Here is a 15,314-nt window from a genome sequence, read left to right on the forward strand (position 1 = left end):
CTACACTCTATCAACGGCTGCAGTCCTGCAGCAAAGGTGGTCCCACCCGAGCAGTGGGCGCATAGTTATGTCACAAAGTAGCGAGAGATTCCCCTTCCCGCCAGTGTTGCCCGTTCGTTCTCGGCGCGGCAGCCCGGTGTGCTGTTTTTAATTTCCTCCGGTGACAAACAAAACGCGCAGCGAGCTCAACATGTCAAAGAAAACCCTATCTCGAGCGCAGGGGTCGTCGGTTTCCCCTTGCCGAGGACTTCTGCCCGAGCAAGGTTGGATACGAGTGACTGTTCACTTTGTAACATGCAGATAAGTATGGCATTTCCCCCCAATCAGCCAATCAACCTATCTTATCTGCCATGCGGGTTCTCGGGCCACTGTCAAGTCGATGAGCAACAAGATGATCCAGTCACCAGCAAGGCGCAATGTAAAGTCGGTATCGCGTGGGCACACACCCCCAAGAACCGAACTGCATGCATCTCCGGTCTAACTCAATCCACCTTAAAAAAAAAAAAAGCCGTTTGTCCTCTTATGCAAGTTTGACTTCCAACCTCCCTACCAGTGAGAATGCAGAATGACCTACCCCGCCAAAATAGCCCGGGCCGGCGATTGCATCACACAGAGTCCAGAAGCTCTGCCATGTTGATCAGTCCCGATATAATAAGTCGCGAAGGGCCTTTACTACTCCCTTGGGTACACCTTCTCGGGAACTCTCTGAGCTGGAATATCCTGCAGTGCAGACTACCCTGCAAAACCCCCCATCCAGATGGCCCTCGGACTTCAAAAGCAGGGTTGACGGGATACCCGAAAACTTGTCTTGACCGCCGCACTACCGCGACCTGCCACCCAGAAACCCATGACGATCGTAGGCCCGTCACATGAGCATAACCTCTTGCTCCCGTCCAAGATCGTCGCCAGCCGCTTTGCCTCCACCCTCCCCCTCCTGCAGGGTCTTTTTTTCCTTTACGGAGCAGGCTTTTGTCGCCAATAGCCCTCCCGATGTCGAGGTCACAAGAATGCTTGCATTAGCCGATTCCTGCGGGGAGATGGCTGGGGGAGGGGCAGTTGTGACATGCGCGCGGCGCAGGCCAAGTTTATCTGGTTCTGCAATCAATGATGCTGGACGATCGACTGCTGTCAAGTCCCGCAACCTTTGCCTATGGCATGCACTAGATCTGTTTTCCCAAGGCTTCTTCTATGGACCATATCGTCATGCGAATTATTAGGTAATCTATCGTATGCATACCCCCTCATTTGCATCACAAAGAAACCTCACAATGATGATTGATGATTGATGAATGATCTCTGTATTGACATTTCAAAGAATTGGCCAAGTCTTCGAAGAAATCCCAGCCAGCCAGCCACATGCAGTATGACGCTCCCAATACAACCTATGCAACCCCCGAAGGAATGATGCGCCTTCCAATGGAAAGAGTAGAAAAGCAAAAAACAGCCGAGGATCATAGGTCCTTCTTCAGCGCATGCTCCGGCTTGTGCGTGGTCTCGTAGTCGACGTGCACGTATGCCCGCTCCACGTCGGGCAGGCTCTCGAGCTTGAACTGCAGCTCCTCGGCCACGTCGTGCGTCGCCATGAGCGAGGCCGACGGGTCCATGACCACGTCCACCTCGGCGATCAGGCGGGGGCCCGAGTGGTAGACGCGCACCGTGTCGATCTGCCGGATCATGTCCGAGTGCGTCACGCACACGTACGTGATCAGCTGCTGCGTCTCGACGTTGGCCACCACGCCCACAAGCAGCATGAACTCGGCAAACGCCGTGCGCAGCCAGATGCCCGACACGATGACCGACAGGATGATGGCGCCCATGGGGTCGATCCACCAGACCAGCTTGGCACCGCCCACAGAGGTGAGGATACCGAAGCCATTGATCAGCAAGTCGTTGCGGTGGTCCTGCCAGAGAATGAAGATCTGGCTGTACTTGTCCTTGAGAGCCCATGTGTACAGGAAGAGCGCAAGCTTGGTGCTGAAGGCGACGACGACGGCGATGACGGACGGCAGGTGGAAGTCGTTGACGCCACCTTCCTTGGCGCGCTGCGTGAGGTCCTGGCACGAGAAGGCGATGAGGATGAGCGAGACAGAGATCATGAGGAAGCAGAAGACAATGTTTCCCACTGTCTCGAGCCGTGCCTTGCCGCTGGGGAACCGCGATGCATCGACGCGGCGGACGGCGCGTGACGACAAGATGAGCGTCAAGTTGCTGAGAGGGTCGAATATGGAGTCGGCCATCGTAGTGAAGAGCGACAACGAGCCGGATGCGACGGCGCCGTAGACCTGCAGCGCAGCAAGGATGATGTTGGCGATGAACGAGCCCCAAACAGCGATACGGTACTTCAGGAGATCCTCGCCCTGCTCCTGCTTAGCCTCGGCCACGTGCTCTTCAACCGACTTCAGCAGGCGTTCAATGGCATCGTTCTGCTTGCGATAAAACGTCTGAACGCGTTTTGCCTGTATGGCTGACCGGCCGGCTGATGGGACACAGCCTGCGAGGACACCTCCCGTCCGCTTCTTGCGGTCAGACCCAGGCCCGGTCCGGTCCTGCCGTTTTCTCGATGTGTTTGCCTTGATGCGCTCCAGATCCTTCTCCGTCTTGTACGCGCTGGAGAGGCCGTAGGGATCGTTCTCGGGGTTATACCTGGGCAGGCGACCACCCACGCTAGCTCCAGCTCCCGCAGTCACTTGGCTCTCAACGTCGCTAACAGCAGACGGGTGTCGCTCGACGGCATCGCTCGTCTCATGGTCTGTCGTCTCAACACCGGTACTAGAGGCGTTGAGCGTAGCGTGACGATGGGCCGAGACTGGCGTGTGGTTGGAAGACCGAGAGGGAGGGGCTGACTCAATGCGGAAGGGATGCGGATGCATCGTGATGCTCGAGGAGAGGTCGGGAGGGTTCATAGCTATTCGCCGGGCCTGTCCACAGGCCAGCACCTCAAGATCAAGTCGGAGTGTGTACCAGCTAAGGCAGGCTATCGCCGGTCGTGATAGCTTTGAAAGTCCGAAGCTGAGCTGAGGTTGTGCTGAGCGCCGATGGTGAGGGTGACCAAGAGATGCGGCTCTGCGCTTGTGCCGTCCTGTGTACCAAAGGGAAAAGGGACAAGCAGGAGACTTCCAGATGATGGCTTGTGTACGTATATTTAAGGGATGAAAAATGGGAGTGAATTCACTTGATTCACAATGTCGCTCGACCCTGCTGCGCCCTGTGATGTCGTGGTGAGCCAAGGGAAAGCACTTGCAACTCTTTATGACGGCCGGCGGTGAAGAGCTAAGCAACTGCGCTAAGCTTTTCGAAAAGTGGGCAGAGAAGAGGAGGCTTCAAAGACATGATTGCCTCTCTTTCAGCTAAGGCCCAATTCACAGCACAACTTTTGAGGATGGACCGAATACCTACAGCGAGGGCTGTCCGTCACCCCCGCTTAGCTTATCCGTGGCCATTGGCAGTGTCATGATTGGACAGAAGGGTCTGTCTGGCGTACAGGAGCTAGACCGAAGTCGGATGCTTGAAAAGGCCGCATCTTCTCGAGTGAGAACATCGCTGCAAGATGTGTAAGTGGACAGAGCTTCGCTTTCAAATGGCTCAGAAGGCAAGCAGGAGGTGCTCTTGATGAACATTTGCAAGTTTGTCGAAACATCCGTGGATGGATATGGGGGTCTGGGGATGTTGGGGTGTTTATAGGCCCGGCAAGGGGCCTGAAACTCGGGCATTGCCGGGATCTTAGCAGGCCAGTTCCACAGCAGTCAAACGCGGGGCCCCTGTTGCAGCCTAAGAGGCTCCTCGAATCGCCAACCAGGAACCAGCAGATGGGATTCAGCCACAGGGATTCTCCGTCGGACAAACCGTTGCAAGTCATCAAGGTTCACAACCAAATGGGATCGAATTTTGGCTCTCAAAAGCTTGCTATGTGGTTCTGTTGAAAATCAACAGACTTCATGTTCAAATACAGATACCTTGGATGACTACAATCGGGACATAAAAGAAATCTGGGCGTCGAGATAGCACGTATTACGAATTAGCATAATGATTAAGGACCTAATGTTTGCAATTCAATATAATCACAACTCGCATCCTAACAAAGCTCTATCATACACCACCAGTTTGTTTACAATGCAAACTCAATTACTGCCAAAGCACAAGTCCCCCTCTCTCAATCAGAAACAAGACCACTTACAGTCATTGTGCGCCTTCCGATATCCGACCTCATCCATTACAGCTTCGACCCGGAAGCAGCACTGTCGGCCTTGCCAACGACCTCGGCGTCCTTGACAGCATCGGCCTCCTCCTTGGCCTCTTCCGCGAGGACCTTCTTGGCCTCCGCACTCTCCACCACCTCGACCGGCTTGCCCTCTTCCTCCTTCCGCACGGCCTCGCTCTGGGCGGCGGCGGCCGCACCATCCCCGCACCGCGCCAGGATCCAGTCCCGCACGTCGGCAAAGAACTCCTCCTTGCCGACCTCGCAGTGCAGCACGTGGTACCACCCCTCGTACGTCTTGAACGTCTTGTCCTGCACCGCGGTCTGCATCTCGAACCACCTCTTGGCGGCGCCGTAGTCGGCGCCGACGTCCTCGGTGCCGTGGCCGAGCCACAGGCTGCGGACGCCCGGCCGGACGAGGACCTTGCCCGGCGCCAGGATGAGGTGCCGGTCGAGCAGGGCGGCCATGCTCTCGAGCGTGCCCGTGTCGTGGCAGAGCTTGTCGTCCCGGAACTGCTGGACCCGCTGCGCGTCGTGCGTCATCATCTCGAGCGGGATGATGTGCTTGAGGTGCTGGTGCGGCAGCAGGCGGGCCGCCAGCCTGCCCAGCACGACCTTGACGGTGCCCGGCCTCGTCTCGGGCGGGAAGTCGATGAAGGGCGCGTTGAGCATGAAGCCGCGCACCTGCTTGAGGACGTCCTCCTCGAGGGCCGGGTCGGTGCACAGCCAGGCCACGTTGCCGCCGCCCATGGAGTGGCCCATGACGAAGACGGGGCAGTTGGGCGCCGCGGGCAGGTGCGAGCGGATGAAGCCGGCGATCTCGCCCATCACCTTGTCGGTGCCGCCGCAGAGCCCGCGGTCAGCGGAGCGCTTGACGTTGCGACCCCATCCGCGCTGGTCAAAGGAGTGGACGGCGATGCCACGCTCGGCAAGCCAGACGGCCATTTCATGGTAGTTCCCACTGTGGTCACTGAAGCCATGGACAATGAGGAGCTTTGCGACAGGGTCGCTGTCAGGCTGTTGTGGTGCGAGTGTTAGCTCTGCTAGCCTTACTCGCGGCTCGCATGACGGTGATTTGAAACCGCCTCAAGGCAAAAACGCGATATAAACTTACCAGCCAGCTCTTGGTGTAAAGGTCGAGACCTTCGACCTTGTACGTCCCTTCGACTTCCTTGACCATGGTTGTGGCTAACGGCGTTGAGCCAGGGCAGTTCAGGTGTTGGAGAAGAGGCGGGCTTGCTCTCGAATGACGGTTTGTGAAGAGGCAAGGAGACGGAGGGAGGTAAAAGGACAAAAGTATAAATGAAACGTCGAACAAGAAAAGTAGTCCAGGAAGCGGGGAGAGGATATATACGAGTATTATGTGTTACCGCCGTTGAGAGATGGAGGAGGGACCTCGTGGAATCTTGTGGTCAGACCCGGTGGTTGGATCGGGGTCCCGGTCTAAATATGGAGCCAACCTGCGCGCAAGTCAGCATCCATACGGACCCGGCCTTGTTAGCTAGTATCCCACGTCAGAGTTCTTCCAGGGCTAGGCGAGTTGCGAATGATGCCAATCACTGACAAGGGAAATAATATTCATTGACGAATAACAAAGAGATGAATAGACGGGAAGAGTGATTGAGGCCCGAACAAATCAACAGAAGCTTCAGAAACATCTCTCACTCCCCCGCTCTGTTCACGTTGCTGGGGCGCTTTCACATGCTGACATGTGCAAACAGCCTTAACTCATGCTGGCGTCGTTAACTAGCTCCCGTGATCCGCTAAAATGGTAGCCGTGGTAAGGTCTAGGTAGTAATTGGTGTTAATTAGGCGCAGAACATTCCAGCTCATTTTCCCGTTCTGGATGGATATAAGAGCAAGTGTCAACTTTTTTTGCCCAGCAGAGCAGAGTATCAAGCAGAGTATTGAGCCAAGCTGTTCTCCCAGCTGTGTTTCAATGGCGAGTTGATGAGAGTCTCACCACGTAAGTCGTGCATTTCGGGGTCGTCTACAGAGCGAACCCGAGCCCGTGTCCATTAACGTTAGCACGGTGAGTGCATTATAAGCGCGTGGTGCATCATCAAGAAGATTCAATTATTACTGCTCCCTTCCCCGTCGCTTCCGAGGCTTGGATGGATCCATACGCAGTGTACGGATCATCTCCAAGACTCCAGGTCGCGATGCTGCTGGCCAGCTATGTTCATGGACCGAGCTCCGGCTTCATACAGAACCACACGCGCGCGTTAAAGCACAACAGAGCGCCAAGACACTGGACATCGACACGATAGAAGACATGATAAAGGTGCACGTCCTTCCGATATACCTCCCAAGAACACCCTACCGAGACCCCCCTTTTGATAGCCCGAGATCAGAGGGCGCAACACAGAACACCAGTAGGAAAAGCCCACCCAGAACCTAGATACAGAAAGGTATCCCTTGTCGTATCTTCATCGCTTCATCCAATCATGAATACAAGAAGGTATAGCTCGCCAACACCAGATCTAATAAAACACGAGTCTCCCGCCAAAACGAAAAGGACGGAAACGTCGGGAACCCCATCACATCGCCGCGACCTCGTGGTGCAGATCCGCGTCCACCATGAGATCCTGCGCCTCTGCCGACGAGAAGGCAAACTTGTCCATAGGAAAATCTTCCTCGGGCGTACGTATGCCAATCCCGCTGTCGTCGTGGCTAGCCGAGTTCATTCCCAACACGTCCTGGTTGTTTGGGACCGGTGCCGATGGAAATGGCGCCCGGTCCGGCTGCGATTGTGAGACGTTGTTCATGTTGAAGTCGTCGCTGCCACTGCTGTATCTCGATCCTTGCTGGCTGATCTCTTTGCTAGACGTCTGTTTCTTGGCGATGTCGAGGGCCGCTTGCGTCGCCTTTTGCGTGATAAAGCCACCTTGCTCTGCCAGGAACGAAATCATCTCGTCGACCCAGCACTTGGTCACCCACCAGGACCCGAAGCTCTTACCTTGGGCGATGGTGAGATCCCGCATGATATGGGTTCCTACCCGTTGCACAACCCACACAATGTCTGAATGAGAGGCGTACGGGAAACGGCCCGGCAGAGAGTGCAAGAAGTTGACCCATCGATCAAGCACATTCGCTGCGCTGGGATCAGATGGCAGGTCTGGTTGCGACTGCCTGCCATTCCGCATAGCCATGTCGCCGTGGAGAGTGAGGCATTCGATCTCCCAAGGAACATTGACTGGGTCCAAAAGATCACGCAGCTCCGTGAGGAGTAGGTTGACGACGTCATCCATGGCGCGAGACGGCACGCACTCGGCCACTTTGCGCACACGAACCATGCGAATAAAGTCGAGATACATCTGATCTCGATTAGCCGGGTTGGAGAGCATGTTTGCTGCCGCATGTGCTGTCAGATTCACACGCAGAGTGCGGTCAAGCAGGCTTGCGAAGATGGTGGCGGGAGCCTCTTTGGCACGAACGACGTGGAGAGGCTGACCCTGGAACGACTCTCGGATGTGTGGGACGAGTCTCTCGGAAACATTGCGCAGGGTATCAAGGACAGGCTTAGGCACCACCTGGAGCGTCAGGCCCGACAGAATGCGCATCATGCGCTGGTAAAGCACAAAATCACACTCCTCAATCCAAGGCGCGACAGCAGGGTTGGCAAACAACTTCTGAACAGGCATGGTGAGAGTCCCCTGGAACGATGTGAAAAGGTGGAAGAAAGTCTTCTCCTTGCAGTACCGAATGCACTCGACGAGCGAGGTGCAATGAGAGCGATAGAGCGCGGTCAGCGACTTGGCCGCATCTGGGTCGGTACCACTGGGAAGGAAAGGCTCGATGCCGGGAAGGAGGAGAGGATCCGATTGCTGGAACGGCTCCTCCGAGTCTGGGGCGAAGCGCAGCTGTTGTGTCGTCTTCGTGGTTGTCGAGTTCAACTGGTCGACAGTGGCAACGTCTGGCTGGTTGTACAGGCTATAAGTAATCTCGCCCAAACGAGCGGCAGGGTCTTCAGCCGCTTGTCCGTTGCTGGGAGCAGAAAAGGAGTCCTTCTCCGGCCGCCTGGTTGACGCGTTGGGTAGCGTACTAGGTAGGTTCTGTCAGAAAGAAGCCGAGGAAAACGGCGACGATGGTTACTCACTTGAAGCTTTGCGAAAAGCTAGTGCTCTCTGTCAAGGGCACTTGGGGATGAGCCGGCGCTTCCCTCACATCCGGCTGTTCCTCCATCAGGGAGAAATTGACATAATGATATTTAGATTCGCCGCGAACGCCTAGCCGCCTGGTCTTGAGCCCCGGGAACAGAACTCGCACAAGCTTGCCGAAGCTGGCTGGGTTGAGAACGGTGATACGTTCTGTGGCACACCTTGATGCATAGTTTGCATAGACTCTGCCTCGGGGGACGGAGCCTTTGCCCTTTGAGCAAACCTGGTTGATCCTATAATGCAACGAGCGGTCAGACCTCTGGAAACCCGGGTGGCCATACTGCGTAGGTCAGCACTTACCAGAGCATAGCAAAAACTTGGCGGGTGCGTTCCGAGTTGGGGCCTCGCTCATTTCCGTGAAGCTCTTCAGCAACGTCGCCTAAGCTTCGGTGCTTATTCGACGAGAACAGTTGGCGCATTTCCAATTCATTGTTGGCACTTGATCTTGAAGGCTTGGCCGCGACGGGGCCGCCAGCGATCGAATCACCATCCTCATTCATCTCCCGGTCCAGCATCTGACTGTCGTCGGCAAAGCTGTTGTTGGCACTATAGTTGTCGGTTGACAATTGGCGGCTGAGGCCCGGATGCTGGTGGAAGGAAGCGGAATGCGTCATTGTTGAGTCCATGGAAAACTCCCTGGATGTCTGCAGATGAGAAGCAGCATGAAGAATCATGTCCTCGGGGGTCATCTGTTGATTGGCGGGCACATGCTGACCGGGAGCGTTGGCGAGCCATTGGGCAGAGTAAACATCCTGGGCGTCAAAGGCCTGTTCAAGATTCGGCTGTGTTGTGATGCTGTGAATAGAACTTGTCGAGGCTCTGGACTGAGGCCTTTTCCTCGCCTTGATAGGCCGGGAAGCTGCAGACATTGCCTGCGGGTCTGTCGTCGATTGCGATCAGTCAGTCAAAGCGGCGACAAGATAAACAAAGATACACAAGACTGAAGTGACTAGTTCCTGTCGGAATAAAGTCGCCAGGGTATTGGAAAAGGAGAAGCGATGAAGCGCAGAGCCTTACCTGTCGAATCCATGGTTGAAGGGTCTTGTTGACTGTGGTTGTTTTGGGACCCTGCGGGTTTTTGCACCGGCGTCAAAACAGAAGCATGGGGCCTGTTTTTCGCAAAATGGGTCAGCGCGCGCAACGTCCTGGACCGCACAACGGTGCAAACCGGACGGATAGGGCCGCAGAGAAGGAATTAAATAGGATAGAAAAAAGAAGAGCACAGAATCAAAGCAGCATGCACAAGCCTGCAATGGTCGACGAGGGTTTAGCTCGGAAGGGGGGGGTATTTGCGGGCGAGAGCGCAGATGTAAGGTCGGGATTGTTTGGAGGCAGAGTCGATTTGTTTTGATCCAGATCGAAGATCGTCTGTCACCAAGGGGACCGCTTGAATTACTCGGAGGGCTGGAAAGCGGGAATGGACTGGCTCAATGAGATTTCGGTGGGGCCCCAGTGAGACTTTGACCCAATCGAGCCGCCGGAGCCACTGGAGACAGCGCCAGCCAGTCAGGATCAGGCCATGGGATATTGATGGATGCCACTGTGCCCTGCTCTACAAGTACGAAGTATGCCATGCAGCACCACCACCAGCCCCTCCAACCTCTGATGGCTGCAGGTGGCTGTTCATTGTTTTGGTCTTGGTTATTATTGTGTTTTCTCACCTGCCTGGCAGTTCATGGCATTTGTTCCTTACAGGTGGCTAAAAGCAAGTATGAGCTTTGGAGATGATGCTCGAGTTCGAGTAGCCGAGCTCCCTCGCTGATAGAGTCCCATCCAAGCCATCTCTCCTTAGCCCGCCCGTAGGCATGGCCTTGCTAAAATGACAGATCCAGTCTCGGTCAACAACAACAAATATCGACAACAAGCTCTGATGTGCAAGCATCCATCCACCCCACATTCTGGCAGCTTACTTGTGATCTTTCGAACTGCCTACATACCCAAGTACCTACCTTAATAATAATATGGTGTTGTGTCTGCTCTCCCTCTGGATTTTGTCCTCCTTCTTATCCCAAGTAGGTACTACAACCTGATGTTATTACTTATTCATGGTCGTGCCAAAGGGCAGCCAAACCGAGCTGAGTGCTGCACCTAGTCGCCAACCTTATCTGTGCTTGGTCCTACTCAGCCTTCTGCCATAAGGTTTCGCACTTGTACTTGATACCTCCACCCAGGACGAGTCGCCGATTATCCCGAAAACGTTATTTTGCAGCCAAGTCCGTACATATGATAATGGGCCAAAACAAAGCCAGGCGCATTGGTCGAGTACCTACTTTAGTTATCTGCTGTCCTCTACGCACATCTCGAGGGCTGGCTAACCTCGCCAGGCGGCTTGGGCTGCAGTTTCGGGCGATTGCTGCAAACGAGCCTCCCTAGAAGTAGGTAGTAGATACTGTAGATAAAGCAGTCAGATGCCGCGACAAGGAAAGCAGCAGAGGGGAAGGATGATGATGGTGGTGGGCATGTTTTTAGCTTCGTTGCGAGCTTTCCAAAGTCCGGCTCCACCGCACCCGGCACAAACCACCCCTGCTTCACCCACGTCACAGGTTTAGAAGCCCTTCTTATCCCCCCCTTTTAGGGATAAGGTGAGGGTAGACCGACGCACCAATTATCAATGTACGAAGTACCTACTCCGTACCTTCGCACTTGAACGGATAAGCACATGCCCGTACAGCGCCGCACGCACCAAGTCAGGTCCAAGTCCAAGCTCGCTGGCCTTGTCTTCGCCAAAGTGGACACGCTGGACCACAGTCGTCATTACCTCTTGACCTCGTCACCTGTCCTGCTTTTTGATTCTCTCATCTAAAACATCCTTCGCAAACCCATTCTGTCGCCCATCATATAAAGTCAGATACATTCCTACCAGACCTACCGGTACGCCTGCCCAGCATCAGTGCATCGCCAACTCCATCTTGACCGGAATTCTAACCCTAGCAGCTTCGTAGAGCTCTTTTTTCGCAAGTCGACATATCTGTTACGCACAGTTTACCACCCACACCCACACACAACACCAACGCAAGCACCGCCAAACGCCCAGCATGTCTTCTCCTCAGGACCGCGTCCAGCACTACATTGGACAGCTCGACGCCGAGGTCAGTCGTCATGCGACCGCGGTCAATCTCATATCGCAGGCCCGGCGATTTGCTAACATCTATTGCTTCTTGTATCACAGCTTTCCAAGTACCCCGCTCTGAACAACCTGGAGCGGACCACCTCAGTGCCCAAGGCCTATGCTGTCATCGGCTTGGTCGTCTTTTACTTCTTCCTCATCATCTTCAACCTCGGTGGCCAGCTCCTCACCAACCTGGCCGGCTTCGCCATTCCCGGGTACTACTCTATGGAGGCTCTGTTCACCACGACCACCAAGGACGATACTCAGTGGCTTACGGTAGGTTTCTGCCAAATCAAGCATGCGCCGCCTGTCGCTAACTGACTCTGATCCAGTACTGGGTTGTCTTTGCTTTCTTCACGTAAGTGCTATTCTTTTAGCCGGAATACCAGCTGTGCGCTCAACTATTAACGCCGGGATGCAGCGTCGTCGAGAGCTTCGTCAATGTCGTCTACTGGTTCCCCTTCTACTTCACCTTCAAGTTTGTCTTCCTTCTGTGGCTGTCTCTGCCCGTCTTCCGGTATGACCCTTGTCCCCCTGCTGTATCTTCAGCACGCGTTGACCTGTCGTTAGGGGCGCCGATGTCATCTTCCGATCTTTCATGGTCCCCATGTTCGGCCGATACTTCTCGCACTCCGGCTCGACCGCCGCCGGCCTGCGCGGTAAGGTTGACACTGCCGGCAAGGCCGAGTAAATTGCACATCAGGCTGCAGCCCTTCTTCCGATGGAGCGCGTGGCTCCTGCGAGGGGCAACATGGCAGCCTAGGTACAAACCATCACGGCTTCTCAAGGATATCCAACGCACTGGTTCGTACGAGATCAATTACCACGCAATACGAATGCGGTGCTGGACGCCATCATCAACTAGGCACGCTTCTACGCGCCGACAAAACGGAATGAATGACTTTTACGGAGGGTTAGTGGGACGGATCGGCTCCGGGCGGTCCGGCTGGAACAGGGGGCACGATCTTGGGCGGTTGGGTCTTGGTTTATGAGGACGGGCTTTGTTCGTAGGTCACTGGAATGGAATGCAAGGTGTAATAGACTCAATGACGAACCCTAAAGCTCTCCTCGGAGATTACGTGATGATGGACCCCCAGTCGTTGTCCCTGTCTGTGTTCAGAGGATGCGAATATTCTCCAAAGAAAGGTGAAGGTCGGCACTTGCACGTAGAGCATCCTATTTGTAGTAGGGGAAACGCCTCATGCAAGAACGCTGCGTACAACGAAGCAGCGCGATCTGGGGAGGGGAGGCTTTCGTTTGCTGGATTGGCCCATCCGTATATTGACGAGCTGGCGAGGTAGAGCTACATCTCGCGCAGTACACCCAGCCATATTAGTGGGGGTTTCTGTACACACTAAAGTGGAAGGTGGGACATGGATGCTGACTCCCAGTGCTTCCCGCCCACACACAGGCACATGCATTGATGACCCCTGGTTGTGTCTCCAATCGCTGTGAAACTGATCAGAGGCGATGACATGGTCGCCCGCCCATCAACTGCAACATTGTCTCTCTTACAGGCTTCCATCTATGTGTGTAGGCCACGAACAGAGCAAATTGATATCTACTACAAACATCACCACCGCGTACGTCATGCGCCGATAGTGCCGTATCGCGCATACAGTCTCCGACGACGAGGACCCCTTCTCTCTGATTGGCCCCGGCGGCCTCCTACCCCAGAGACAGGGTCATTGAACGACGACACAGACACGATCACCCAGCCAGGAGTGGCATGCATTCGCAGCAATGCAGCTCAGCCCGTTGCAGTCGCGACTGGTTGCGACGGTAGCCGCATCCTGTCTTCTCGTTCTTCTCTACCTGACCCTATCGTCGCCGCATTTCGCCCTCGCCGCAGAGCTCGACAACGGTGTTGCGACCCCAGCGACGCATCTTCCCATACTAGACGACGTTACGATTCTACAAGACCGTGATGATCAAGAGAAAGTCGCAGTAGAGGAAGGGGGAGAGAACGACGCTGCAGAGGCATTCAGGCGTCGTGCGGTGGCATACGAACCTTACTTTGGCCTGTTCGATAGAGGGATTGTGGGAAGGGCGCCGGCAGGCGTGACGGGCCTCGCGAATAACGTCCCGCAACAGCTGAATCTGGACCCGAGTACTACGCAGGTGTACGTTTTCGAGAAGATTCAGATGTTTGGAAGGAGAGAAGCCCCGGCGTCCCGTATCGAACTTCGAGATGAGCTGGGCAGTGAGCGAGAGACTGGACAAGATGGAGAGTTGGACGACGAGCGTGCCTCGTTATTGCCGAGGCAGTCGTCCAAGACTGTGTTCATATCTGCAAATACCTGCATGCAGCCGCAACTCAAGCCCGACAAGACAGCCATGGACCCTCCGCAGCTGACCATGTACGTGTCAAACACGTCCAAGAACCAGTCACCCGGACCCAAGGCGGACCCTTCGCAACAGACATTCCAGGTGTTTCAAGAAGGAGCAGTCATGTTGAACATGACTGCATCTGATGACATCTTCATTGGCATCTCTGCACCCAATATTTCGATGGACTTTACGGGCATTTGGAACTTTGAGCTGGCAGTATCGATCGACAGCTGGTACCACAGCTACAACAACGATATCGCCTCTGATCTCATCTGGGTCGATAGTGATGCCTCTGCGGCCTTGCTCATCACTCACAACCTGACGCAGAGCACCGACCCGGCCGTCAGCGATGAGCTGATGAGCAAGCAACCGTATGTGATGTTTGCGCAGAACGACAAGGACAAGTCTATCAACGGTGTGCGCTTCTCGTACTGCGGTCTGCAGAACTATGCGCAGATTGCGGCAACCAAGAACGGCAAGTTCACCAACATGGTCTTGACCGGTATGACCAAGCGAGGCCAGGGCAACCTGCCCAAGCAAGAGTTCTATTTTATGGGGTTGAATTCCAGCTCCAATTATCAAGGTATCTTGGCCAAGAGTGGCACGAATGGCACAGCTGGCAGTGGTATCATCGGCGGCGGCGGTCACATTGTGTCCAGGGCGACCCAGTTCAACACAAAGTCTGGTAGGTTCTTCCGTTCTCAGCCCTCACACCTTCGAGGCAAGGCCGACTGACAGTGTACTTTTCAAAAACCAGTGGGCGGTAATTGCGAAATTATATTCAACCTGACCTTCTGCAACCAGACGGCCTATGCGGTGCCCAGCAACCCCAGCAAATTTACCAATGTCACTAACCTGGCGCAATTCTACGACAACCTGGCGAGCTCGGCGTACGACAACTTCAAGAAAGTGCTGGCCCAGATACCCTGTGAAGCACCGTCCACGGAACGCTACTCGCTGGCGCGCAACTGCACGGACTGCGACGTTGCCTACAAGAACTGGCTTTGCTCGGTGACGATCCCGCGCTGCGAGGACTTCTCGGTCAACCACCCGTGGCTGCAGCCCCGCGCTATGGGCCAGCCCTTCCCGGACGGCACCCAGCTGGATGCTGCAGCCGTGCAACCGTACGCCAATTTCAAAGACCAAGCGGCGTATAACAATTCGCGCAACCCGGCCATCGACGCAGGTGTGGCGCCGGGCCCGTACAAGGAGGTCCTCCCCTGCGACGACCTCTGCTACAATCTCGTGCAGAGCTGTCCGGCCTCAATGGGGTTCTCGTGCCCCATGCCGGGGAGCCCCGGGTTCAATACGAGCTACGGGCGGCGAGACAACGAGCTGGACCGCGATGGCGATGTCACCTGCAATTACCCTGGTGCGGCACACTTCATCTCAGATGCCAGACGCACCTCGATGCCGTGGGGTCTGTTCTTCGGTATGAGCGGTGTGGTAGCTCTGGCCTTGCTCTAGAGCATATACGAGCATTCTGAAGATCATGCCTTCCCTGATGACTGAGGCGAGG

At 55.2% G+C, this 15,314-nt stretch overlaps 5 protein-coding genes across 5 annotated transcripts; 2 read left to right on the top strand and 3 right to left on the bottom strand.

The window, feature by feature from the left end:
* Positions 1–1,451: 1,451 nt before the first annotated feature.
* Positions 1,452–2,870, bottom strand: E0L32_004734 (uncharacterized protein; the record flags this gene model as incomplete). The annotated part of the gene is made up of 1 exon (XM_031139177.1): positions 1,452–2,870. The coding sequence occupies one exon, from the start codon at positions 2,868–2,870 to the stop codon at positions 1,452–1,454; it is 1,419 nt and encodes a 472-aa protein (XP_030996887.1).
* Positions 2,871–4,210: 1,340 nt separating this feature from the next.
* Positions 4,211–5,375, bottom strand: E0L32_004735 (uncharacterized protein; the record flags this gene model as incomplete). Its single annotated transcript, XM_031139178.1, has 2 exons — positions 4,211–5,212; positions 5,310–5,375. The coding sequence occupies 2 exons, from the start codon at positions 5,373–5,375 to the stop codon at positions 4,211–4,213; spliced, it is 1,068 nt and encodes a 355-aa protein (XP_030996888.1).
* Positions 5,376–6,735: 1,360 nt separating this feature from the next.
* Positions 6,736–9,385, bottom strand: E0L32_004736 (uncharacterized protein; the record flags this gene model as incomplete). The annotated part of the gene is made up of 4 exons (XM_031139179.1): positions 6,736–8,239; positions 8,295–8,588; positions 8,656–9,235; positions 9,373–9,385. The coding sequence occupies 4 exons, from the start codon at positions 9,383–9,385 to the stop codon at positions 6,736–6,738; spliced, it is 2,391 nt and encodes a 796-aa protein (XP_030996889.1).
* Positions 9,386–11,390: 2,005 nt separating this feature from the next.
* E0L32_004737 (uncharacterized protein) lies at positions 11,391–12,155 on the top strand (the record flags this gene model as incomplete). Its single annotated transcript, XM_031139181.1, has 5 exons — positions 11,391–11,465; positions 11,525–11,740; positions 11,797–11,822; positions 11,886–11,981; positions 12,035–12,155. The coding sequence occupies 5 exons, from the start codon at positions 11,391–11,393 to the stop codon at positions 12,153–12,155; spliced, it is 534 nt and encodes a 177-aa protein (XP_030996890.1).
* A 1,052-nt stretch (positions 12,156–13,207) lies between these two features.
* Positions 13,208–15,262, top strand: E0L32_004738 (uncharacterized protein; the record flags this gene model as incomplete). The annotated part of the gene is made up of 2 exons (XM_031139182.1): positions 13,208–14,480; positions 14,553–15,262. 2 exons carry the CDS (start codon positions 13,208–13,210, stop codon positions 15,260–15,262), a joined length of 1,983 nt encoding a protein of 660 aa, XP_030996891.1.
* Between the last annotated feature and the right edge of the window lie 52 nt (positions 15,263–15,314).

The sequence above is a fragment of the Thyridium curvatum genome, assembly GCF_004353045.1.
Source record: "Thyridium curvatum strain D216 chromosome Unknown NODE_23_length_467585_cov_82.455940, whole genome shotgun sequence".
NCBI lineage: Eukaryota > Fungi > Ascomycota > Sordariomycetes > Thyridiales > Thyridiaceae > Thyridium > Thyridium curvatum.